Here is a 26,762-nt window from a genome sequence, read left to right as displayed (position 1 = left end):
CAGTTTTAGTTTTACACGTAGCATATAAGTGATTGCATTTGCGCCCCCTGTTGTTGGCTGTTAATATCAGTTTAATAGACTTTTTTGTGCTTTTCCAGAACGCACAGATTGTCAGTCCGTCCCTGCCCGGCCCCTAAACAGTTTAATCCTACCATTCCTAATAGTATGTGAAATAGTTAAAATTAGTTTCACCTCCACCAGCTACAGCATTAAAATGCTGCTTACAAATTTAGGCATCAGTGACAATAAAACACTATCATAATAATAAAATGTGCTATTGGTCATTCTGCGTAATTGGTACTTTTACTTTTGATAATACATTTAGCTGAAGTGGTGGAGGAAGTATTTAGAACATTCTTCAGTAAAAGTAGCAATACCACAATGTAAAAACACTCCATTAAATGTAGAAGTCCTGCATTGAACATGTAAATTAAGTATATGTTAGTGTAGCCTACATAAAGTATTGAAAGTAAAAGAAGCCAAAGTGGAATAAAGGATATTATTGGATTATTATTACTGATACATTCATGCGTAAGTATCATTTTATTGTTAGTGGGGTATATACAGGGGTAGCTTAATCTAAAACATTTTATGAAGGGATTGATACATTTTGTGTGTAATATATTCATTTTTAAACTAGTACGACTTTAAAATATACATGCAGCAGAGTAAACTCTGTACCATATTTTTTTCCCTGAAATGTAATGGAGTAGGCCTAGATAAAATGGAAATACTCAAGTTCAGAAATAAAATAACCACAATTAACAATTCTGTAGGCTACCTTACAGTGCTTTGTAGGCTACTTACATTTTGCCACTGTAAATAAATGCAGGCTACTTGAGTATCTTTTTTAATATTTCTACTTTTACTAATTATAATTAATTAATTAGCGTCTTCATTCTTCGTCTACCCCTGGGGATAACATAACATTTAAAGAAAGACGAAGCGCTACATTTGTTTTATTTTGGAACGCGTGACCGGAAGAGCCCGTATTTACGATCTCGCTTAACGCTGGATAACAGTGAGTTGTTGGAAGGTAACTTCCTCCTCCAATCCTGGCTTTTTGCCTTCGTGGGTTGGAGTGCGAGTTGTGAAGCTCCAGACAGTTGTCGTGTGTGAAGGGGCACAACGTTACAAAATGTGTCTTAATCTTTCTCTCTCCTAAATATCGCGTGAATTTGTCACTTTTTTTCTTTCACCGAGCTGACGACGGACGATGATGTTGGCGTCATGTAGGCTCTGCTTTTTAGACTTTGGAAAACAAACCGGGTATTGTCGGTGAATTCTCGGGAGATGGCAGAATAGATCGACCTGCGCCACTTACCGAGCCCTCATAAAGCAGTTTGAAAAATAACCTGCAAGGTAAGTTTAATCATGACATACCTAAAATGTAGGCATCTATTAAAGTGTGTATCCTAGTACGAGTATAGACATTTCGGTGTAGGCTACGTGGAGAAGTTTGCTGATTTGCAGGATAAGATTTCGTGACGTGCTCTCTCACAACTGAAATCCCTCGGAGCTTTTCTTCGTACAATCGTGGCCTGTTTTGTTATTGTAGCCACCCATTTTATTTTACCATATCATTATTTATCAGGCTGTGTGAACAAATACGTGCATATATAAATATGATTTAGCCTTTACGTAGCCTACCATAGCCTATTCTTTTTTTAATTTTATTTACCACGTCAGAGAGATGTTTTTGTTTAGTTATTGATAAATGGTGATGAGCTTCAGGCCAAAAGACAAAAAAAAACGTCTTGGGTCTACCATTGCGTCACAATCAAATCAAGATCGCTACATTGCAACTAGTTGTGACTTTTTTAAGAGTTTCTTTTGTCATGCAAACATTCTTTGGGAGGGTCGTTCCTGCTCGATCGTGTGTCTCATCATCCCATGCTGAGCACATTTAACATCACAATCACACCCCTGGAGGGGGGAGAAGAGCCCAAAACACTGGTGAAGACAAGGCATGGCATCTGTGGTTTAATTTCGAAACAGTCGGCAATGGAGTTTATAGAGAAACATTTAAAATATCACCAATATTGTTCTTGTACAAGTATTTGTTGACATGCGTTTCCCTGCTGAGGAACAATCAGACCAAACAGGAAATGTGTGATAAGATTGCAGGGCAATTAAATGTAGATCAAGTACAGTAGACCTGCTGATGAGAGGGTGCAAACTTCATTACAAAGGTGTTAATGCTAGCTGGAAACATTCAGAGATAATTGTGCAGATTAAAAGATGTGTGAATGGGAATGTCTCACACTGAAGTGTTCTTCCTCAGAATCAACTCATTGTGCTAGATCCTCGCACTCACTAAATTACTTTCCCACATACTAATCGGGCCTTTCTTCACTAGTACCCAAAATGTCTGGGGAGCAGCTGATTGTGCATTTGCTTTTGCTGTGTAGCCTGTGTGATTGAACACGGCCCGGCCAAGTTCTAGTAGTTGTGTGATGCGTTAAAGGCGACGCCTAAACCATTCAGTTGACCACACTTTCATGTATATGCATGCCACTCCGACAACCATACATTATGCAGTGATAGTGTCAGTGTAGATAGCATATTGTTTAATCAATATGGATTAGCCACTCAGAATCAATTGTAACACTTATGACCCCCACCAGTTGAAGCTGTAATACATGAATTATTCTGGTGAATTTCAGGACTGGATTAGAGGAATCACAGTTGATTTGATTTGTTATGGTTAGTGGCTGTGTTTGTGTGGTTGGGTGATGATCTGGAGAATGTAACCCCATAGCTGACCAGTCACTGAAGTCTGGCCTCTGTGTGGGCGCCTGCTGTTCTCAGTGGCTTGCGTCGTGAAGTCTGGCTGTCTGGCTGATAGTGGTCTGATAAAAGGACGGCAGGCAGTCTGATGCTGAGATATGGTTCAACTCCGGGGGATCTTTAGAATCCCGTTCTGTTCAGCTGAGCTAACAGGCACCGGCCCTGATTGTGGTTGCTCGCCCTGTCATCGTGATTAGTCCTCTCCTCCTTCTCAACGTCTCTTGGTCTGCAACAATGTTATTGGCCTTGGGCCAGTGTCATTGTTTCAAATTGCCCAACTGTGGTAACTTATTCCTCAACCACTTGGAGGTTATCCATCTCTCTATGACCAACTATGTATTCCCAACAATAGGACTGGTTTGGGGTGTCTTGGAATGTTGAATGAATTTTTTTCTTGCATTGGTTTCAAAGAGGCCTTATGTGTGTCTGATTTATGATGCTTGGAGGTATTTATGTTGTTACACAAGTTTATCTTACTTCCAACAGGTTGCTAAAAGCTGGCGCTGAAACAAATAGTCAATTAATCAATCATAGAAGTTCAGAAATGATTGAAATTAGATTGTTATGTCTGACTAACAGTCCCAAACCCAAATATATTTAGTTTACTATCACATAAAACAAAAAAGCGAATATTGACAACTGAGAAGCTGTAAGCACAAAATGCTTGGCGCTTTTGTTTTAAAATAAATTTAATCAATTGTCAGAATAGTTGCTGAGAATTGTCAAATGTACATTGGTTCCAACCTGTCCAATATTGATGATTTGCTGGGGAACTTTTTCTAACATTTTATAGACCATGAATCAAATTAATAGTCAGATTAACTGATAATGAAAGTAATCATTAATGCAGCACTACTTTGAACACAGCTATTAAAAATAGGCTTTTGGTAACAAGCTGAGAGTTTTGCCTCTCCTACAAGCCTCATTCAAGTTTTCATTTCCACATTATGACTCCTGAATTCTTTGGCTGCAGATATCCTGGCCTCTTCATCAGTGCACTGCTGTAGCGGTTCTTTCTGATGGACCTAAAGTGTATAATTTGCCCACAGAGGTTTGAGCATTTAGAAAGCTTGAGGCGAGTATGGGTGGGGGGGTTGTTGGGTTAGGGGGATAGGCCTCTGATAGCAATCATTTCTCTGTGCACAGTAATTTGGCTGTCAGAAGCAGCTGGCAGTTTAGAGAGAGAGAGAGAGAGAGAGAGAGAGAGAGAGAGAGAGAGAGAGAGAGAGAGAGAGGGGGGGGGGGGGAGAGGGAGGGGGAGAGAGAGAGAGGGGGGGGGGGGGGGGGGGGGGGAGAGAGGGCCGCTTGTTTAACAAGGGAACTGCAGTTATAGAAAGATCAAGATAAAATGCTTCAATATGTGAGCAAGAGTCTGAGTCGCATCGTCTTTTCAATTTTTTTTTTGTTTTTTTTTTTTTAGGTTTTTTTTTTTTTTTTTTTTGGTTTGGGGGGGGTTCTCGGTTTTTTAAAAAAAAATATTTTTTTTTAAAAAGGAGTGTGAAGGATAGAAAGGAGGCAGGATTTGGCTTGAAGTCTAGCTCAGAGTAGCAACCTTCAGCTGTCTTGCTTCAGCTTTTGGCCATGTATACGTCGTGCGTGTGTGTGTGCTGACTTAAGAGAAAGCTGACTGCAACAAACCTGGCATCAGATGAGGCAGCAGGCTGCAGAGGAACACAGCATGTGGGTTGAATTTGCCTCTCCTCTATGCTCCTGTCCAGCTTTTTTTAAAAGGGACCCTCTGTCTGCAGTGTTTATTTTTAGTCCAAAAAAAATCCTTGAGCCTTTAATAATCATCAGCCTTAAGTAGCCCAAACATATCATAATGATAAGAGCTGTCTGGGACTTGCGGGCACTGCAGTTTCAGCATGACACAGGAAGTTAGAGGGGAAAAGAGAATAAGATAAAAGACTGCCTGTGTATGTGCCAAATTTTAGTCCTGTTCCTGTTTTCGTTTTCGAAGCTCCTTATCTGGAGGCTCTGCACAGACGTATTGATTTCTCTTATTCAATGTTCAAATGGGGATGAGGACCAGTGGAGACAGAGAAGGGAGAACACACACACACACACACACACACACACACACACACACACACACACACACACACACACACACACACACACACACACACACACACACACATACACACACATATATCTGCAGTGCTCGTGGCTCCTCTTCTTTCTCCACACTAACCCCAGACTGCACTGGAGACAGTCTGCAATACACATTTTATGAGCCCTTCACTCGCTTCAGTGCTCTTGTCTTATCGCTCAGCTGTTAGTGGGAAAAGTTATGGCTTTGTTTCAGTTGCTGCCTCTCTCTGATCTCATTCCCCTGACCCAGGCATGGGTTCTTACTTGGTGTGGGCACTTTGTCTACAACTTGAGAATAATCTATGTTTCATTTTTGGGTCATGGGGTCGTAAACTGAAGTAGTTCTGTTATGATGGTAGTACTTCAGCTTCACATTTATGGGGCTTGCTTAAATTAGTCCAGTCCATTCCCCATGCTTGAGCCAAATGGGCCATTTGTTATGTTTAAGTAAGTAATCGGTTTTGGCAAGCAAGTAGGGCAGTTGGCTGAAATCAATATCCCAATATGATAGGAATATTTTTGTTGTTTCTGCATTTACATATATTATATTATGGCAGTTGCACTCATGCAAAATCTAAGGCTGCTAACAATTATGGTCATTATCGGTTTATGTGACGATTATACTATTTTCTCACTTAATCAATTAGGTAGTTTAGGGTTTAAAAAAATAAATTCACTTTTTAGAAGCTGGAGTAAATTAATTTTTGGGACTTTTCCTCATGAAATGATGCAACGATTATAACATTTCTGTGATCAAATTAATCAATGAATCGACCAATTGGTTTGATCAGAATTAGTTTTGACTTATTAACGCCATCATCACGATTCAATTCCACTAAAAATGTACCACCCAGCCCTACATGCACTAATCACTTACATCTTCATTTCCCATTTCTGACTTTTAAAGCTTAGAAACTGCCTACTACTACTGGTCTTTTTCCTTAGAAGTCTTTTCTCTTTCCGGAAGGCCAGGAAACTCCCAGCCATAAAGGCTCCATTGGCAGCAGGATGGAGTGGCTACAGAGCAAAGTGCTGTATGCAGATTCATTGTTTTGTTGCAAGCTGTTTGCTGAGTGATTATCATCACGGTGGTGAATGGTTTGGTTGATGTTTGGGGGGGTCACGCAGCGAGGGTTATAACGTTAGCACTCGGACTCTTGGAGCTCAGCTTTGCCAGGCAGAATCAGTCAAGGCAAAAAAAATCCCTGAGCTCTGACTTAGCTGTACGCCAGCTCGTTGGTGTGATTTGGTGTGAAGGAAAATGTGTTTAAAGAGTGTACCGTGATACAAATGAAGGTGTCCTTTTGAGAATAGTATTGCCCCAGGGCAGTGAACTTTGTGAGATGGTCGTTTGGAGGGAGAGTGTTTGTGCATTCCTCTGTTGGCAAACATAGCTGAGGGCCATAAAGATGGTGTTTGAATTGGCTGTTTCAGAAGTTTTGATGGCTGTGTGAAAATGAATGTCTAATTGCTATAGTTACCATTGCGTAGAAGACTTGTTAATAGTGTCTTCACAATGCTGGTAAGTCTTCCAAGTTGTGTCTCACGAGACGTCACGCAGCACAAAACCATAATAAAACTTGCGGAAACGCGAAACCTACTATGACTGCGTACAGATGTGATGTTGTGTCTGATGTCTGCATTGCCTGTATGTTAGACCCTCCCAGACCTACCTTTTGTCTTCAGTTGTCCTCTGTCACCCTCACAACTATTGCCCTGTGGTGTTGCGTCTAAACAAATCAAATTGTGTCATGAATTAGAAACAAAAGTGTATCAAAATGCTCCTCTTTTTTTGTGATTGGGGCCTAGCAGAGTGTGTCAGTGGGTGCAGAGGTGGAAGGTAGGGTTGGACCACAGCAGGAAGAAAGGGCAACAATTGTCTCTGATTACATTTGATCTAGGCTGAAGTAAGTGTGTGTGTGTGTGTGTGTGTGTGTGTGTTACACTGTATCCAAGGAACAAAAACCTGCTATGCTGTTGAATCCCACTACAATGAATGTGTGAGTGAGTATTGAACATACGCAGGGGGGCATTTGCATTTGATTACATTCCTCACACTGTGAAAGGAGGCAGCTGCTGATATACTGTCGGGCCCTGAGAGATGGAGCCTGGCTCGACCTGATGGGGCACTGCAGATTCCACAAGCTCTTCCAAGGGGCCACAGCAGTTACTCTTTCATCTCCACATTTGATGAGCCCCTTGGCCAGCGAGGTGTGTTTCCAAAGGTTAATGAGCTTTGCTTTGTAGTCAGCAGAACCATACGCCTTTCACATCCAGCCTCAGTGTATGATACAGAATATCAAGAGGGGGCCCACCTAGGTTTGACAGTTCTGCCAGACAAGGTCACAGCACCGCATTGAGCTCAATTTCAATACAGCTGCCAGTATAATACCTGAGTTTAGTTTCAATACCAACATATTGTACTATTGTACTACCTACTCTGCTGGTTTTGTCCTAACCTCATTTAACATAAAGGCCAGCATTTCCACCTATTCAGTATTTAAAGGTGTGTTTGGCCACTTCTGGTTCCAGTGAGCTGGTTCCCATTTTGTTTGTATTTTGTGGTCTACTAGCATGCAGATTAAAGCCCAGTTGGACCAGAATAATGCTGAAATGAATTATAAAGTAGTGATCCCATGGCTAAATCACTCAAACCAGCTGCTCACTTGATGTTATTTTGTCAGAGAATATTTCTCATTATCAAGCAGAATATCTGTCATAATATTGGCTGATCCTGCTGCTATAATGATGCAGATGCTGTGGGTGCTTGGTCTGAAGACACCTACACACTGCACAATTTTGGACTGTTCCTGACAAAAGTTGACCGTAAAAACAACACCTCCACCTGTGTCAAAATTCGGACAGTTTCAGAAATTTAGGACCAAATTTTCACAATGTAACCCCTGTTATGAGCTACAAGTCTACAAACCAACCACACCTAATACTGTATGGAATTACAAATGAATTAAGGCCAAACCTTGCTTATTGTTCTGCTGCATTTCCAAAGCTCAAGAGCAGTGCAGAATGGATGATTTGACTTCATGATGTTTCTGCTTTTTTTCTATAGTCCTACATTCTCATTCATTGCACACTCAAAATTGATATTGTACAGCCTGACACAGATTTGGGACCCAGATTGTATTAGACCATCTTGCACAGTGTGACATGTGATGAACCTGCAAGATTGCCAATTTTAAGCCAACTTGACTACAAACCTTCCGCAAGATGACATGGCCCATCAAATCTGTCCTAAATTGGTTAACCATTACCATTGTGCTTTATGCAAAGTGTTGGCACTTTGATATATAATCCTTGACTTTTTGAATGCAGTTTTGTTCAGGTTGTCCCCCTGATACTCCAATTTGTTTTTTAAATCAAACTCTGACGTTCAAATCATTAGTATGCACCCTTCTTCTTTTTTTAGACAACATTCATTGTTATCTTATATACGACACAGCTCAAAAGGACCGCTGTATCAAGTGTGTATTCCCTCATACCCTACTAAAAAGTTAAGGTCGTATATTCTTTCAGCTAAGTTTTAGTCATCCCAAGTTTTGTATTTGACTGTAGGCAGAGAATGTTTTTTAGACTGAGGTGAAAGTGTTGATTTGCTGAGCTGTAGTGTGAATATGAATGTGGGCTGCAGCAAAGACGCCGACTTTCGCCCCTAGGTCTGTGTTACACCCACATTCACCTAGGAGCGAACCATCTGTGTGTCCCTGATGGCATGCTGGCACTTTGGCTGTCTGGGATGGGGACAGGGACATGAACACGAACAGCAGGCGCCGCATTGCCCCAGTCTTTGCCTGTTTCTTCCCTCGCTGTCCCGCAGTTTGCTGCAGTTTCCTCGGTGCACGGGCTATTTGTGCCATGGTAACTGTGCCAGCCTGCCAACTCAGACACAGATTCCACCTCTCGTCTCACTCTTTGCCAGCATGATGACTCAGCAGCTCCTGCAGGGCTTCCAGCCTCCTCCCTCCTCAACCTCAGTGATACACCATGCTCATCAGACAAAGTAGTGTTTTGTCATTCTCTCCTTCGTCTTGACCGGAATAAAAAAAATGTGTTGTTGAAAGCTATAACAACATTCAGTTTTAAAATGTCACCTAGAAACAACAAATGGTAATAAAAATAAGGTTTAAAATGGCACTTGAAGATGTAGTCTTTTAAGTGGGAATGTGTACCAACTCTTTGCATGTATTTAAATTATCATAAGTGTCTACATGCTCCTCTTTTTGGGTTCAGTTGTATCAATCGCAGCATTTGAGTGGCATGTTTAATCATCTCCATCTAATCACATTAAGTCCTGCTCAAAATCTTTAGAGAAGTGCTTATCAAGATAGCCCTCTGGAGTGGGATCACTGGAAAGAGTCTGGGAAGGAAATGTGGCGTCATAAAGCGGGAGCCTTGATATGTAGGCTCACTTTCAAGTCCCTCCAGCAGCACTCAGCGGGAGTCAGCCCTAACATACTTTTCACTGGGCAAGTCTATTTCAACTATTTTTCTCCGGGTTGTACACACTTTAGCTACCTTGTGTTGAACTCAATGTGTTTTTTGTATTCCCATGTGCAAGGTCAGTGCTTACGCATCCAAGAGGCATTGATATCATCATACAAAATACCTGTGGTGGGAAAAGCATTTAGATTATTTGCTAAGGTAAACGCGTAAATCCAGGGGCATCGGACTGGGGGTAAAACCAATACTGATTACCAGGACCCAAGGGGAGAGAGGGCCCTTAAAAAGTCTGGAATATAGTTTATTTTACCTGGATATTTTCATTTCCTAATTAAATTTCATAATGCATGTCAGATGAAATGTAAAGTTAGTGTATTGTATCTCACCCACCCCTTGCTAATGCGCCAAATGGTTTAGTCCATCTGCACGCATTTTGTTTGTTAGTTCAGTTGAGCATCCGGTGGAGTGCAAACTTCTGCTGTAGAAATGTCTTTCTCAAAGAAAGCCAAATCAGGTTACCAAAAAAGAAAGACAGGAGAAGGAGAGAAAACAAAATGAGGGGAAACAATTGGTGACTTGACTTCTTTTCAAAGAAAGGTGAGCAAAAACTAGAAAACAAAACCCATGGTGCTAAACTGCTTGAATATCTCTGTTACCATTAGTGCTAAAGATGGACTGAGACAACCCATTGAAAGAGTAGAACATACACTTTCAAATGATAATTTGGTTATACATGTTATCTGAGATGAAGGCTAAATAAATAAACTACACTAACAATGCTGTTTGCATACAACACACCATTATTATATCTCTCTCTCTCTCTCTCTCTCTCTCTCTCTCTCTCTCTCTCTCTCTCTCTCTCTCTCTCTCTCTCTCTCTCTCTCTCTCTCTCTCTCTCTCTCTCTCTCTGCATACAGTACTTTGCTCTGTAGCCACTACATCCTGCTGCCAATGGAGCCTTTATGGGGCCCATCAGGACTGCCTATGTGTAGGGCCCATGATCTTCTGCTATGCCCCTGCTGAAATCCATTCAAAATAGTCAATTAAGAGTCCTGCATTTAGAGTTTATCTGAAGTATTATCACCTAAAAATACGTAAAAAGTAAAAGTACAGATTATGCAGAATGACCCCTTTCATACAGTACATTATTATTACAAATGCCTTAATGTATAGGTAGCCTTTGAATGTCACAGCTTGGTTGAGGGGGAGCTGTTTCTACCTACTTTCTATACACTTGGTTAGTTAAACCCTTAACAGTTCACTGCATTGAAAAGATGATCACATGTTTTGTATGTAAAACATCAATCTGCAAAGTAACTACTAACTGCAAAGTAAAAGGCACAGTATTTCCCCCTGAAATGTAGTGGAATAAAACTACATTTGAACTAGCATAAAGTGGAAATACGTAAAGTACAAGTACTTTAACATTGTGCTTTCGTACTTAAGTACAGTACTTGATTTACTTTCTACCACTGCAAAACATGAGCTCAAGACACCTGACCAGTATTAACTGCCTGACCTTTCACAGAAAGGAAGTAAAAGAGAAGGAATCATCATAATGCATTGTAAAACAAATGACTTACTCACAGTTGTGTGAAATAACATTTAGCCACCTTTTTAAGCTTGTGTAAAATATTTCCCTGCGTTATAATTTAGTAAGACCCATTATAGTATTAGTTCCAACAGCAGTAAACATTGTAATTATAACTTTAGATATATTTTCCCATGTGGTATTTATACTAGTTTTATTACAAAACCACATTAGAGGATATAGGAAGAGGGAATAAATGGAAAGAAGGGGGTTGAGACAGATAAGGGGTGTGGGGGGTGTGTGTGTGTGGGGGGAGAGCACACACCCTTGGCAGGATGTCAGCTCTATGAACACACAGAACACTGCCAGAGAATTCAATATGCACACACCCACATACACACAGCGCCATAAAGTTGTCTGCTCAGATCGCAATCGGTATTGCAGATGCTTGCCCTGCCTCTCTCCTTTCCAAGACTCCCTTCTGAGGTTTCCAATATCAGGACTAGTCCTGGGTGTGTATACATCACGCAAAGCTGTTAGCTGGCTTGATGATATGTTACCAGCTAGCTATGCCTCATGTGTGGATAGATGTGGAGTAGTGTGCGTTTACTGTGCTTTTGCAAAACAAACTGTGTAGATAGTAATGCATGTGTGCTAAGTGGATACATAAACACATGTTGGACATCAGGCAAAAGGCCCTCAGGTTTAGCAGAACACAGACTGAAATATTTGCTGTGTACATAACGACAAACTCATAACAGGACCACTTAGCAACTTGGTCTGCAGCGTCTGGCACGCTGCTTATCATAGCTTATTTAAGACAAAGTGTCTGCGTGGGAGAGATGAACTGAGACATAGATCATTTTAGTGCCCCGTCGAGGGTCTTTCAGCAGTAAATGTAAACAAAAATGCAGCTAATTATTTACCTACGCTAATTGAGGCCTTTAAATAGAGTCTCGTGACATGCTCTACTTAGTTAATTGAGGTGAGTTATTGATCTGTCGGCAGCATGTGAGTCAGGATATGCGCTTTATTGTCCTTCTACATGAGTAATATATGAGTCAATATCAAGATAACCAGTCAGACAGAATCACTTTTTTTTGGCTCTTGTGTGTCTGTTCCAGACTGTTGTCTTTTACTTCTCTGCTTATCTCTTTATCCTGTTTCCCCCGGCCCCCTGGCTTCACCGTAGCCCAGCCGACCGTCCCCCAACAGCATGGTGCCCTTCTTCCCACTGTCCCTCTGGGCGCTGACACCAGACACCTCCTTGTCCCAGTTCTCCCTCTCTTTTGCCTACCTCACTGTTGCAGCCCACATGTCGCTCAGCCCTGTTCTCTGTCTTTCTCTGACCCACTGTCCCTCAGATGCCCCCTGGCTTTACCTCCTTTGCCTCTTCATGTCCTCCTGCCCGTTCCCTGCCCCCAATGCTACTCCACGCTCCCCTGGTCCAAAGGGAGCAGCCGAAGCTCCTGATTATCTCTGTGTGGCAGCCTCTGTTTTGTGCTCTGATTAAAGGAGCAGCATGTGGTCTGTGTGTGAGCGGCCCGTACAGACGCCGCCGTTGGGCTAATGCTAACATTACGTGCTTAATCATTTATGTCTGGGAGACGGGCACAAAGGCTTGGAGGGGATGGTGGTAAGGGGGGCACTGGGGTGTTTATCAGTGGTACAGATGCACTCAGGCGCAGACACACATGCTTCCAAGATAACGGCGCTGGTGCGTAGTATGGCATAAACGGGGCACGCTGCAGGCTATGATGTCTCCACAAAACTCAAATACCATCTTTATAAAATGGGTAGCTAGGGGGGGTTCCCCTGTGTTCATAGTTATAGTTAAACTGGTGGTCTAATACAAATCTGTCACTGGATAAAACAAACAAACAAACTGCACGGCGTATGACGCTTCTAAAGACGCATTAAATATTGAAGGATTAGACTGTCTCCAGGTCTCTAAACGATAGTATTTGGGCACCCACACTCATTCTCCCCGCTGTGCTCCTCTCCTCTTTCTCCTCGTCTCTCGTCTGTCTGCTCCTCTCCCCTCACTGCCAAGCAGCCTGTCCCTCCAACACACACACACACACACACACACACACACACACACACACACACACACACACACACACACACACACACACACACACATACATCCCCCCTCATGCACTCACGCACACACACGCACGCACGGAGGCAGCCAATAGGAAAGCACCAGTCTCCCCATTGCTTGCCACTCAATGCCTTGTTGCCAGGACAACAGGAAGGCATGAGACCCACTTTACTTGAGCATTTTAAACTTGGTGTTGACTCTTTTTCTGAAAACAAGAAAAGGTCTCCCTGTGTAAAATTGCTCCCTCTAATACTCTTAGGTTGACAGCAAATCCTGTTGTCATCTGCCTGTCTCTCTTGGTCTTATGTCCGTCTCGCTGAATGGTGTTCAGAAAGATGTTTTATAAAAAATACCAAATGTATTCTCGTTCTTCCGTATAAAAATCGGCATCCTTTGCTTTGAATATAATATCGGCCCCCTTTTTGCCCGGCAAAATACACATATGCATTGGAGTGTAGCCGTCATTTATATGTTTTTCTTATTTTTTTCTCTCTAGGTCTACAATGACAGTTGGGGACATGTTTCTTTTGGTTTTGATCGTCCTGGTCCTTCCCTGTTCTAGCTTGGAAGGTAAGTGTCTTGTCACAAAACACAGCTGTCCCAAGTACATGCAATAGCTGGAAGGGTGTGTACCAGATGTCTCTGTTTCCCTGTTCTCTTTTACTCTGGTTAAACATAAACACAATCCTTTAGCCTCTCTGCCTTTATCTGTACCCCTCAAGTCTCTTACATGCATAGACCAAAAAATCACAATTCTTTTCCCTTTCACTACCCCTCCCCAGTCTGTCTCCCTCTCATCTGCTGTCTCACAGTGTTATTTTAAACTGCTGCAGTGGCAGAGGAATGCAGTGGAAAGAGGAGCTTTTTTTGTGTGGCAATCCAGACTTGTCCCAGTACTTACAATAGATATACATGCATCAGAGGGATAAGCGCTGATCATCTGTTGTCACAAAACATTTGGGAGCATATTAGAGATTTAAGTCCTCCTTTGCAGCAGCTCTTAGTCTATTTCCAATGAATTCTGACCTGTTCCATAATTGTTTTTTCTATTTTTGTAGGTGATATCAGTGCGAGAAACTCTGAATGTTTGTGTGATGGAGCGTCCTGCAGCAATGGGGACCGGTGTTTTGGCCAGCAGTGCTTCACCTCCCTCACCATACTGAACGGGACATCGGTCTTTCAAAAGGGCTGCATTGTGGGTAAAGAGGAAGGGTCCTCACAATGCGGAAGCCCGCCAACTCCTGAGCTGGTTGTAGAGTGCTGCTATGGAGATTTGTGTAACGTGAACGTCTCCTTGCAGTCACCAGTGAAAGGTGAGGTGTTTGCATCGTAACCCTGTGTGAAAAATATTTGGCCTAAACTTCTGTAAAAACTTTCATTATCAATGCCATTGAAACAAATCCCTTACCAGAACAATATGAAAAAAGTGTCATTTATTTTCTGTCAAAACTCATACATTTAAACTTACTTGATTGGTCTGTTCAGCCAGTCAACAGAGATACATTTTCATGTTTTCTGATCTGAGTGAATGCCATTTAATTTAATGGGCTACTAATGGTATTGCTCTAATGGGTTTCCACATATCTCTATTTCCTCTTATCAGATATAGAAATGTCTGCTGGCAGACCAGTCCTCAGAGACCAGGAGTGTGTGTGCGAGGGTGGCGTGTGTGAGCGTGACCATCGCTGTGGAGGCCAGCAGTGTTTCTCCTCTCTGAAGATGATTGATGGGGTGGCAGTCCAACAGAAGGGCTGCCTGAGGGACGACAAGGAGGGCAGAGCCACCTGTGCCATGCCACCCTCATCGGCCCATGTTGTCAAGTGCTGCCAGGGCCATCTGTGTAACATGAACGTCAGTGTGCAGGCTCCAGGGAAAGGTGACTTTGTACACATTGTACACATTTCTCTTGGCTGCCATTCAACATAGACCTTATGTCACTCACAACAATTTTTATTTTTTATGACAAAACTTGAATTTTGATTTGTAGAACAAGTAATTCAGGAATAGATTTAATGATTTCTTTTTGAATATTCAATTATTTACAAGCCATGTCTTCTTTTCCGGAATCTTTTGCAGAGGAGGAAGTAAAGCCTCTGATCAAAGAGGAGCATCAGTGTGTGTGTGAGGGCAGCTCATGTGTAACAGGAAATCGCTGCATGGGCCACCAGTGTTTTTCATCTCTGACAGTCAGCGCCGGCTCCCAGGTGTACCAGAAAGGCTGCTTTAAGGTCTATGAGCAGAGCACATTGACCTGCAAGACCCCACCCTCCAGAGACCAGATTGTGGAGTGCTGCCATGGCCACCTGTGCAACATGAACAGCACTGTGAAGCTACCTGTCAAAGGTACAGTACTATACTACCCAGAATGCCGTGTTCTATACCTTTCTATTAAAGATGCTCCATCTGTTGATTTCAGCCTTAAACTGTGTCCTAACCAAATTGCTAAACCCATTCCAGGCAAAGTGCTGTCTAGCTTTCATCTATTCAGAATAGGAACCATGTGAGTTGGCTATTAATGTTTTAGACAAAATAAAGTTCTCCATTGAGAGGTCTACGTCATCGGCTGTGAAACTGTGTGCCAGGGCTGTTCCGGATGGTTTCGGTTGGCCCGAGTTACACCTCTGTGTGGTCACACTCCTGGCACCCTATGAAACAGAAATGGGGGAACCAGTGGCAACCAAAGGTTTTGAATATTATTTAGTCATGGTCCACTTACCCTTTGTCCTCTCAGAGGCCGTCAGAGTTGGCTGACAAAAGCCCAGAGGGTGAAGCCATCTGGGAATTAAGGAGAGGCAGGCATCCATACACATAGCTGTTGTTGCCCTGTGTTTCTTTCACCTTTACTGTATATTTTATAGATAAACATGTATACCTAAATACCTTAGCTGTATCCTTTGGTTATGCATTTGATTAGATCAGAGATAAATACAATTCTGCAAATTGGAAATATTTGTGTTAACCTCAGAATCCGTTTAATGGCCAAGTAAGTGTGAACACATACAAGGAATGACTCCGGCTTTTTGCTGCTCTCAAAGTACATACACAGGAATAGACATACGCTAAAAACATGGACAACAGAGCTGAACAAGGTCAACATAAACATTTGACTACTCTGTACAGATTTGAGTTTGTATATATATAAAAAAAAAAAGTGAATATATACATATACACATGCATACATACACTGACTGACTTGGGTGCAGTTTACCCAATCATAACAATTGACATGTCCATGTTGCAAACCTCCACTGTCTTGTTATGTTGCCACAAATGCAAGTCTAGCTAATTGCATCCCTGCCCATGTGTTTGGTTCAAGTCTAGTGAGTTCCTACAACGTGTTGCTAGCTACGTGTATTTGGGAGAAATGGTTCATTATTCAAGTTGAGAAAAGGGGGTCATTGTCTGTGCTGCAGGCAGAGCTGAGCAGTCTTTCCCTTGGAATGTTTGGAAAGTGTGAATGGTGGTCAATTCCTCAGGCTGGCCTTTGCTGACTTGATGAGATCCACTCTGTCTGTCTTTCTGTGTGTGTGTGTGAGTGAGAGCGTGAATGCTCATGCGCATATGTGGTCTGTGTGCACCCCCACCCTTAACTGTTTTTTCAGATAGTCTGCAGAGTGCTGCAAACCTATGATTTCTGTCAGTATGTGTGGTCCAGTCAGAAAAAAAGCCACAGCAAAGAAGAGTTTTCCCTCTCCGTACATAGTTATAATCATCTCTTCTTATATCGCTGTTAAGTTCCATTGGACGCTCCCATCTGTTGTTTACTCAAGCACTCAGTCGTCTGACAGATGCAAGCCAAATTCAGTCTTTTTGAAATCAAGCTTTATTTTGTGTTCTAAAGAATGTCCAAAAGGATGACCTGATAATCTGAAGAAATCTCACATTGTCATTGTTTCTTTCCCCTCACAGCTGATGAGCTATCCAGCTACAGTGTGACCACACTGGCTATTGTCATCATGGCGCCCATTATCGTCCTCATCATCCTCTCTGCTATTGCTATCCTGGTGTTCAGACGCATCCACAACAACCAAATGGAGAGACTAACATCGCGAGATGCTGAATATGGAACTATTGATGGCCTTATAGCATCCAACGTGGGGGAGAGCACACTGGCGGTGAGTAGGTGGATAGCATTTAGGAGGCTAACTCCCAAGCTCATTAGAATGACTGACTGACTGACTGACTGACTGACTGACTGACTGGTACAAGAGCTGATCAAGGCATATTTAATTGACTGGTATATGAATATTAAATTCAGTTCCAGTCCTTTATTTTAACCCACTTCTTTTCTCTATGCTATACTGTAGGTGTTATAAATTGACCTCTAGTGAGGCACAGAACATCTGCTGTGTGAAAGAAGTTTGAATTGGTAAATAAAACTGTGCAGTGACTCTATTTTCTGAGTTAACAGATTTAGTTTAAAACAGCCAGTGTCATTAAACACTTTGGAAGGAAACTATGGGAAGAATCGATACCTAAACTATGCTGGTTGTACTGTCTTGATGTATTTGAAATGTGCACTGTGAGCCCAGCTGTATTATGTAAGAAAATGCATATCAGTTCAGGGCTCGGTAAAAGATTATATAATATTAAATCACTTGAAGATCGGTAAAAAAGCTTTTTGAAATACTTAGTTACATTTGCTTATTTTCATAGAGTAGGCAAAGGCCCAATATGTGTAATTATTTACCATATATGTATGTTATAAATATTTTCACATGTACAGTACAATTTAATATGTACATTTCTCAGCTGAGCAGAATTAGCGGTTTGCTGTTCTTAAATACTCTACCAATGTAAACAAACATTTTACAGCACCAGAAAACAATGATTTAGATTAAGTTGTTGTCTTGCGTGAGTTCCGATATTTAAAGACCTATTCATCATTTTGAGAGTAATAGCAGATTTAAAATCTTTTAAAGAAAGGCAAATGTATACCAACAACCGAGATGGAAACCCCCTTCTAAAATTATGTTTTGTAATAACTAACTTGAGATTCAGCTGATGAGTTAAAACCCTGTTGGATTAGAGGGGACTTCCGCATCTTCGGTGTACACATTTGGACTATTCACCACAAGATAATATACAATAGACACAATGGCACGATAAACCTTGTTTGCCTCTTTAATCCAGATTTGTGAACAAGGCAGCCATGTTTTAGTTTTATATGCTGTGATTGACCCAAACATGGCACAAACACTGAACTAAAGACAACTTCAGTTCAAAGAAAGCATATTTTTTTCCTTCAACGTAATTCCAGTCTAATAAAAACATAAAAATTGAATAAGAATAACACCAGCCCACTGGACCATTGTTGTGAAGTTGTAAATGTTACTCCATTTATCTAAATGGTTTCTTCAGTTCTGTTGGTTTTATTTTGGGTTTGCGTCACACTACATGGATGAATCCATTAAAGCACTCACTTTATGGTGGGAGCACATTAAAGAAATAAATCACTAAATACAGGGCACAAAAACCCCGAAACCTCATGTTTGGTTCATTAAATGTTATGAAATTATAGACAGATAGATAGATACACTGTATAAACACACAGGTAAAGTTTAAGCTTTAATATATTACAGTGCTTAGTGTTGTTGTTAGGTCAACATGTGCAAGGTCTCTCTCCAAAAATGATTAAATTCAGCAGTGGAGACTAACCCTTCTGAACTTGTGTACTTTCCACATCATAATCTCAAGAGTATTTGGTCATTCGTATGTAAAAACATTTAAAACAATGCATAGTGGCTACATATTCATGAAGTGTGTGTGTTTGTGAATCTTCTCAGTCACTTTTCCAGTCTGTTAGAGGAATATCTTTTGCTATTTATTTTCTCTCCACTCAACTGTGGATTGTAAGTTTTCTGCAGAGTGGTTTATGTTTTGAGGGCCAGTAAACTGATCCAGAGTTTAGGTGGAGTCCTGTGGTTAGCGTTTAGTCTGAAAGACAACCCAGCATATTCACGGACTCACACACTGTGTATTCAAGTTCAGCAGAAATTGCTCACAGTCTAGCTTGTGCCCTAACAAGTACACAACTGTTAGTCCATTTTGTGATTCTATATACTCACAAAAGCACATGTTGAGGTACATAAAGACACATTAGTACACTTTATTTTTATTGAAAGTATTTATTTTACATATGTTGCTGTCATGGAACATATAATCTCTTTTTATAAGCCGGTTTAACTGTTCAAAACCCAGATTATCCAATTTATCTTTAATTATGAATCTTGTAAATAACATGTCCAACTGTTTGTTTGTGTCTGTCTGTCTGTCTGTCTGTCTGTCTGTCTGTCTGTCTGTCTGTCTGTCTGTCTGTGTCAGAGAAAGAAATAGCTGATTTGGGCTCTCTTTCCAAAGTCCATCAATGCACTTGGCAATGGAAAGCCCAAATATGAAGTGGCTGTGAAAAGCAAATCGAACTGAAACACATGTGCTTGTCCCTCAGCAGCCTGCTGCCCAGAAGTCGTATCTGATTATGATGATGTTGCATCGTTCTGATTGCATTCTGCTGCTTAACGGCCTGGCCCAAATATACCCCCCTAAAAACAATCCTCCTGTACCAAAGAGAGGGATTTAACCTCTCGGCAGAGCAACTCGTCATTCATTTTATGGCCTCTGTCTTGCATTCCTGTGTTGTGATTCCAAATTCTCTCTCAGGCAGCTCTTGCATTATGCATCTGTTTATCTGAGGCATCACTCTTTTCTGTTGTTTTCAATCCTCATCCTCCTTCCCCAGTTTAGTCGTTTGTTTTGTTTTGCTCAGCAGCTGCCGGCTCTGTTGCTGCACACTGCCCTCCTGTGTCAGCACCAGGATGCTGCATGTCTTATGGCTGAGATAAAAATAAAAGGCTGAGCAGCATTGTGCATGTTTTGGAGTCTGGCCCTTAGTTAGATAAAAATCTCCAGCGCTCACACCAGTCACCAGGGAGGGGGTGGAACTTCTGTTGTTTACTCAGCAGGGGGCACTCTGCACCTCCAGCACAGACATGCCCACACACACAAACACAAACACACAAAATCCTGGTACACGCACTGCTTGCCACCCTCCATCCCACATGGGTGCCACATCAAAGGCGGCCGGTTGTATTAGTCTCCATCTGAGTCGCAGATGCTACGTATTTCATCATTTCTTAGGCTCGAGCCACAGGATTCCTTTGGGAAGGTTTTCATTCAGTTAGGTTATTTACACATATAAACCAACAGATGTAACTTTACTCTTTGTTTTTCTCTTTGCCAGGATCTTCTGGATCATTCCTGCACGTCAGGAAGTGGCTCAGGGCTCCCTTTCCTTGTTCAGAGAACTGTTGCACGACAAATCACACTCAATGAGTGTGTGGGTAAGTGCCCTGTTAAAGGCTGTTTTCATATTAAAAATAGCACTGTCTCTGAAAACTCTGCCTCCCCATTAATTTCAATGAGGCAATCCCATTGTGCTGACATGGGGGCACTGGCAAAAAATGCTAGAAAGTCTCACTAGAAAGGTGACCCTGGCTCAACTAAAGTCTCAGTGCAGCCGTACACCATTTGACAACACACTGCTATTGGACAAATACAGTATGTGTAAGGCATATATACCAGATACAATATTTTATAGCATTGTGTTGACAGAGGAGCTAATTATTGATGCTGTAATAACTTACTAAGAGTTGTAAATTCTCCCTTGAAGGAGTGTAACTCGCTGTCTAGCATGTTGCTGTCTGATAACCCATGAAACTGGACTTCCTTGTTCATAGCTTCACTGATACTAGTACACTCTCTTTCCTGCCTTCGTTTGTAAGGCCTCTAGCTCTTCAAGGACCGACCAATACATGCAATACAACTACTTTATCCACAAGAAATAAATCTGCTTGAAATAAATGTTTGGGTTGCAAAACAGGCCAGTGCTGGGCGGATATTCTGAAATTGGGCAAGAATGAATGTTCAGCAATCAGATCCCCTATGGACAAAAATTGCACATATTTCAGTTTTAAGGTTGTAGTATGTTAAGTGCAAACTAGGGTGGGGGGGCATCGATACAGCGTAGTATTACAATATTTTCCATAGCGATACTGTGTCGATACACCGACGCCAGGTATTGATCTTTTATTAATACACAACTTTTTGGTACTAGAATAATAAAAATCAGTTGCTTCTCAGTCCACTAGATGGTGCAGTTTTTTCTGGTGAGTTCAACTGGAGAAATGTATCTTTTTAGAGAAAACAGATCTTGCTGTTTTATGTTGGAAAAAAGGAAATAAATTGCAATGAATATCGCACAATGTTAAATATTGCAATAGTATCATGTCGTGACATAAGTATCTTAATATTGTATCGCGGGGCCTCTGGTGATTCTCCCCCCTACTGCAAAGCTATTTTCCTATCGACAAACCTGTTGCCATAGTTATCAGTGTTAAGGGTTAAGTCACCCATGTTGAAATAAGTTCACTTATCCCTCTTCTACTCCATTTGTGTTGGTGCAATTGGTAGTTGCAGCCAAACTCTCTAAGAAAATCAAATCAAATGTGCATGCATTCATTTGTGGCCATTAGGGGACAACCAAATATGCTGACATTTTCACAGACACCACCACATTGCCTATTTACATATCAAGTAGACTCAGCTACTACTACTATTAATTTTATGGCCACCTGATAAATGTAATTCCAGTACTCACCTTCCTTTTAGCTCAATCCTGACACAGATATCTGGATCTGTAGCTACAAAATGTTTTACTTTCTTCATCAGCCACTCACTAACTTTATCTGCTATGTGGAACTGGCCAGCCAGCATATGGTGAACCTTATCACAGTTTGTTGCTGCTGTAAACTCATTTACACTACAGAAAGATGATGAGCTCAAGAGTAGATAATGGTAATTCTAGTACTAAATGCAACCCTTACACTAAAGAGAGACATTTGATGACATGATAACACCAAAAATATCAAGTTATGTTTTTATAGCAAAACACATCCCTCAGGCTGATTTATTTTATGAGTCCATTTCTGTGTTTGCTGTTTGGTCATTTTTCCAATGTTTTTGTCCGCCAGGTAAGGGCCGTTACGGTGAAGTGTGGAGGGGTCAGTGGCAGGGAGAGAGTGTCGCTGTCAAAATCTTCTCCTCCAGAGATGAGAAGTCCTGGTTTAGAGAGACTGAGATCTACAACACGGTGCTGCTGAGGCATGAGAACATTCTGGGTACGTACCATATTTCATGAATACAGGCTCAGCGAGCTGTGAGAATACTGTACCATACCATGTGTTGTGATATAACTAATTTCTAATTAAACCCAGCATGAACATAATTTGATTGATTACGGCAAGACAATATATGACAAAAAATCAGGAGGCTCTAGTGCTTTAAAATGTATTTATATGTAATTTAATAGTTATCTCTTGTTTTAAGAAATACTTGTGCAGACCATTCTACCTCACCTTTACTGGCTATTTGGTGTACTGTAGTGCCCAAACATGTCCCATTGGCTACATACTATGGTGCGTGTGTTGATCAAAGCTTTTTTTATTAATCACATTTGAAATATTTCTCTCAATTTAGGCTTCATAGCCTCAGACATGACCTCCAGGAACTCCAGTACTCAGTTGTGGCTGATCACTCACTTCCATGAGATGGGCTCCTTGTACGACTACCTTCAACTCAGCACTCTTGATGCATCCAGCTGCCTCCGCATGGCGCTCTCCATCGCGAGCGGCCTGGCACACCTCCATGTTGAGATCTTCGGCACTCAGGGCAAACCGGCAATCGCCCACCGAGACCTCAAGAGCAAAAATATATTGGTTCAAAAGAATGGACAGTGCTGCATTGCTGACCTTGGTGAGAATATTGACAGATCTATATCATAAATACGCTGTGTGTGTGTATATATATGTATATGTATATATATATATATATATATGTATATATATATATATATATATATATATATATATATATATATATATATATATATATATATATGTATATGTGTGTATGTATATATATATATTTTTTTAATTATTTTATTTTTATATTTTTTCATCTAATAGTTATAAAAGTTTAACTTAGATTGTTTTGCTTTCAAGATGTGAATAGGATCAATCCCACAGAGATGTATTTAAACTCTACTAGAGATCCCAGAGTAAATATGTCAGGCTTAATTTGGGGGAAATGTGTATGAAATGATCCACAACACAACTATATTATTTACATGAGATTGAATGGTGCAGCTATAAAAACACAAAATCTTGCGTTTGAGTTTTTCCTTCCGTATACACATAATATGGCTTCAATAAAGAGCTGATAACAAGTTGATTAATCATAAGATCATTTTAACCACCTTAAAGCTACTGAAGGGGTTGATTTAAAAGTTATGGTTCATGGGTGTTGCTTAAGAGATGCATCTGCAGTGCTATCACTCCACTCCCATCTATCTGCTTAGCCATATTTGTTGTTGATTTAGGAAGAACAACCACTGCTTAAATGTACCGCTGGGTGCTTAATCAAAAACACATTTAGAGGGACTCGGACCACTCTATCTTAATACACCAATGTTCCATTTGCAGATGCTTGAGTAAAAACGAATTCAGGTGCAAGCCATAACCTGGCAACTGGCTTGACATGTTTACAGGCTCGACGTAATAAATCTTGCTCCAGGTGACGCATTTCACCGTTCCGACAAACATGGCAGGAATTGTTTGTCTCCCAAGCGAGTTTTTCTGATGTTGGAGTACTTCCTGTGGGAACAGGACTGTTTAGGACAAACGAGTAGTGTTTCAGCGTTTCAATCAGTCGATGGAGTGAGTCTAGTGTTTTATCTTCACTATAGTTGTCTGAGATGGGAAGCTTAAAACTGAAAAACTCAAATGTGTTTTTCTCATTGTTACTTCTCTGGATGTTTGAGCTTCACTGTGAAGAATGATGTATGTTCAGACACCAGGAAGCTGTTTTCACGTTCAAAAGATTCTCTGTGAACACCTCTAATCTGAGTTTAAGACAAGTATCGACGAGCATGATTTTGCGAGTGTTTTCATACGTCTTATGTCTGAAAGGGGAGCTCTAAAGTGTTCTGTGTTTTCATGCTAGGTCTGGCGGTCATGCATTTTCAAGACACCAACGAGTTAGATGTGGGGAACAACCCTAAAGTGGGCACAAAGCGCTACATGGCCCCTGAAGTGCTCGATGACTCCATCCAGATGGACTGTTTCGAGTCCTACAAGAGAGTGGACATCTGGGCCCTGGGCCTCGTCCTATGGGAGATCGCCAGGAGGACTGTCAGCAATGGTCAGTGCATGGTTTACACAACTTGGTCCTGTTGGCTTCTCTGTAGTCCTGTCTCATTGTTTTTTCAATTTTGAATTTTTCTCAATTCCAATAAATTTGCATTACCTGCAAGCAGCATATTGTCAGTTTTTTTTAAAGATGTTACTGTTTTTTGTTTTCTTTTTACATTTGTAGAAAAACGTGGAAACACGTGGTTCTTTTCATAATAAATAAATGTTAATCTTAATTAACACAGAATCATTGCTTTTAAGCCGGACTAAGGAAAAGCTTCTCTGCTGTTGATAGAAAGATTGAAAGTGGTCTGCGGAGAAGCCAGAGGCATCTTATGTGAAATTAAATCTACTTCTTCCATCGGCTGTCAAATGGGTTTATCGCTTTATAGTAGGAACTGGGCTTTCAGCAACACTTTATTTGTATATATTGATTTAACCCCGACACAGTAACCGCATATCTCTATTTTGTCCCAAGGCTGCACTTGAGAGCAAGTTAAGGATAACATACATTTTTTCATTTATTTGTGTTTTATGTGTCAGTCATTTGTCATTAGAACTCTTTTATACTTTGTTTTGAGTGATCTTGAAAGTGAATTGCTGCGTGCTCTGCTCTACTTGTAGGCATCGTAGAAGACTACAAGCCACCTTTTCACGACGTGGTCCCAAGTGATCCCAGTTTTGAGGATATGAAGAAAGTTGTGTGTGTGGATCAGCAAAGGCCCAACATCCCAAACAGATGGTTTTCAGACCCTGTAAGTGATATTCAAACTGTCATGAAGTATATCATTCAAGTCTGCATGCTTTTGATATCCAGAAATAAAAGCATTTCAATAATATTCATGACATGGGACAGAGCAATTGATTTATTTCTCCCATTTCATTTTCAGACTTTAACCTCCATGGCTAAACTCATGAAGGAGTGCTGGTACCAGAATCCCTCAGCCAGATTAACAGCCTTGCGCATCAAAAAGACTCTCACAAAGATTGACAACTCTCTGGACAAAATAAAAACAGACATTTGAGCCTGCCTCGAGAAGGAGAGGTAGACGTACTTAAAGGTCTTTGAAGAAATCCAGAGGGGGGACCATCCTTAGAGAAATCTCACAAGACAAGAGACTTTGTGGGTTCAGTGCCCTTATAGTGGCACAAACCTATATTTATTTTAACACTTGGCGGGACACATTTTGGCATCCAAAGATGGCTTACCGGGCATTTCGGAGACTGCCAATGGTCTTGGAAAAAGGAAAATATCTATTCAATTTATGACATAGGAGCTGGACTGTTAGCAATGTTTTTCAAAGAAGAAACTGTTACCTGGGCATTTGAGTAGGCTTGCTTCTGTTAGATCCGCAGATTTTGTCTGGAGCATTTTTTTAGTTTGAAAAGTCTGAACGTATTACCAATTTCACCTTATCTCTTTAATTGTACCGAATTGTTCATTTGCATTACTTTATTCATTTGGAAAAGAAGTCAACTTGCCAAATGAACTTGCCAATTTAATCTGCATTACTTTCTTAAACAGTGATCACAGTGAGCAGTGTTATGTTTAACTTTTGTGTGTCACGCACCTCTGTTAACAATGCTGTCAGAACAAGTTTCTTGGGATCTCACCAATCCCATAACGTTTAGTTGTACAGCTGCATTGATGGCACTGTTCTTCTGTTGATATCGTCCAACTATGAGTACTCTGTCGCAAACCTTTTGTATATCACCATGGATTTTACATTGAATTACCTGTACCTGTTTTATGTTTTGTTTCTTCAGCTTTACAGAGACAAATGCTAAAAGAACAAAATAAAATATCTGCTAGATACTGAACTCTATTCCTCCAGAGGCCTGTAAGTAAGCCTGTAAAGCCTGTATACTGTCTTAACGCGTGTATTGTCAAGTAAATGAAGTCAAACTTCAGCCTTTTTTATTTCTTTTAACATTTTATATCAATTAGTGATTTATATTAATTAAATAGAAAAAAATGAGTTTTATTTGTCTCATTTGTCTTAGTCCAAATCCCGACATTCCGCCGGATTATACTCTTTTTAGCCAGATGTCCGTTACCTTCCATTTTCTTTGTGTTGGAATTCTCTGGTTGATTTATGAGACTATGGTCAACTGCTTCTTAGATCTCTGCAGGGTAAATTGAGACTAGCTAGACTATCTGTCCAATCTCAGTTTTCTGTTCCATGACTTAAACAACTTTTGAACGTACAAGTTTCACCAAAACGGAAGTTCCTTCCCGTGGCTTTTCCCGGTGCTTAGCGCCATAGACGTGTATATATGTCTATGCTTAGCACCGCCCATGACGATTGTGATTGTGTTCTCCCATCCCTGAATGTTGTGTGGACAAGCCAGACTACATTTCTCTTGATGCTGTATCTCGTAGATTTATTTATTGTTAGCCATGCTAGTGGAGTAGCTCCATGGATGGCAATGTCGGTGACTCTGTCGGTTCACCACTTTGGTCCATACTGAAATATCTAACTATTGGATGAATTAAGATGAAACTTTGCACAGACATTCATGGTCCCCAGTGGATGAA

The 26,762-nt window shown here is 41.0% G+C and overlaps 1 protein-coding gene across 1 annotated transcript; it reads left to right on the top strand.

The window, feature by feature from the left end:
- The first annotated feature begins 1,027 nt into the window (after window positions 1-1,027).
- On the top strand, window positions 1,028-26,134 carry LOC120570317 (activin receptor type-1-like). The gene is made up of 12 exons (XM_039818605.1): window positions 1,028-1,362; window positions 13,474-13,547; window positions 14,036-14,290; window positions 14,581-14,853; window positions 15,054-15,320; window positions 16,887-17,092; window positions 20,218-20,317; window positions 22,007-22,153; window positions 22,512-22,787; window positions 24,036-24,233; window positions 24,848-24,978; window positions 25,114-26,134. The coding sequence occupies exons 2-12, from the start codon at window positions 13,481-13,483 to the stop codon at window positions 25,246-25,248; spliced, it is 2,055 nt and encodes a 684-aa protein (XP_039674539.1). The 5' UTR covers window positions 1,028-1,362; window positions 13,474-13,480; the 3' UTR covers window positions 25,249-26,134.
- The last annotated feature ends 628 nt before the right edge of the window (window positions 26,135-26,762 follow it).

This window comes from Perca fluviatilis, chromosome 12 (genome assembly GCF_010015445.1).
Source record: "Perca fluviatilis chromosome 12, GENO_Pfluv_1.0, whole genome shotgun sequence".
Taxonomy (NCBI): Eukaryota; Metazoa; Chordata; class Actinopteri; order Perciformes; family Percidae; genus Perca; species Perca fluviatilis.
The sequence above is the reverse complement of the archived record's forward strand: the minus strand, read 5'-3'. Positions and strand labels throughout refer to the sequence as shown.

Excerpts from the sequence above, each read along its gene's own strand:
- LOC120570317 (XM_039818605.1), top strand. The coding sequence starts at position 13,481 with ATGACAGTTGGGGACATGTTTCTTTTGGTTTTGATCGTCCTGGTCCTT. Across the intron at positions 20,318-22,006 it reads CACACTCAATGAGTGTGTGG|GTAAGGGCCGTTACGGTGAA; the intron begins GTAAGTGCCCTG and ends TTTGTCCGCCAG. Across the intron at positions 22,154-22,511 it reads GAGGCATGAGAACATTCTGG|GCTTCATAGCCTCAGACATG; the intron begins GTACGTACCATA and ends CTCTCAATTTAG.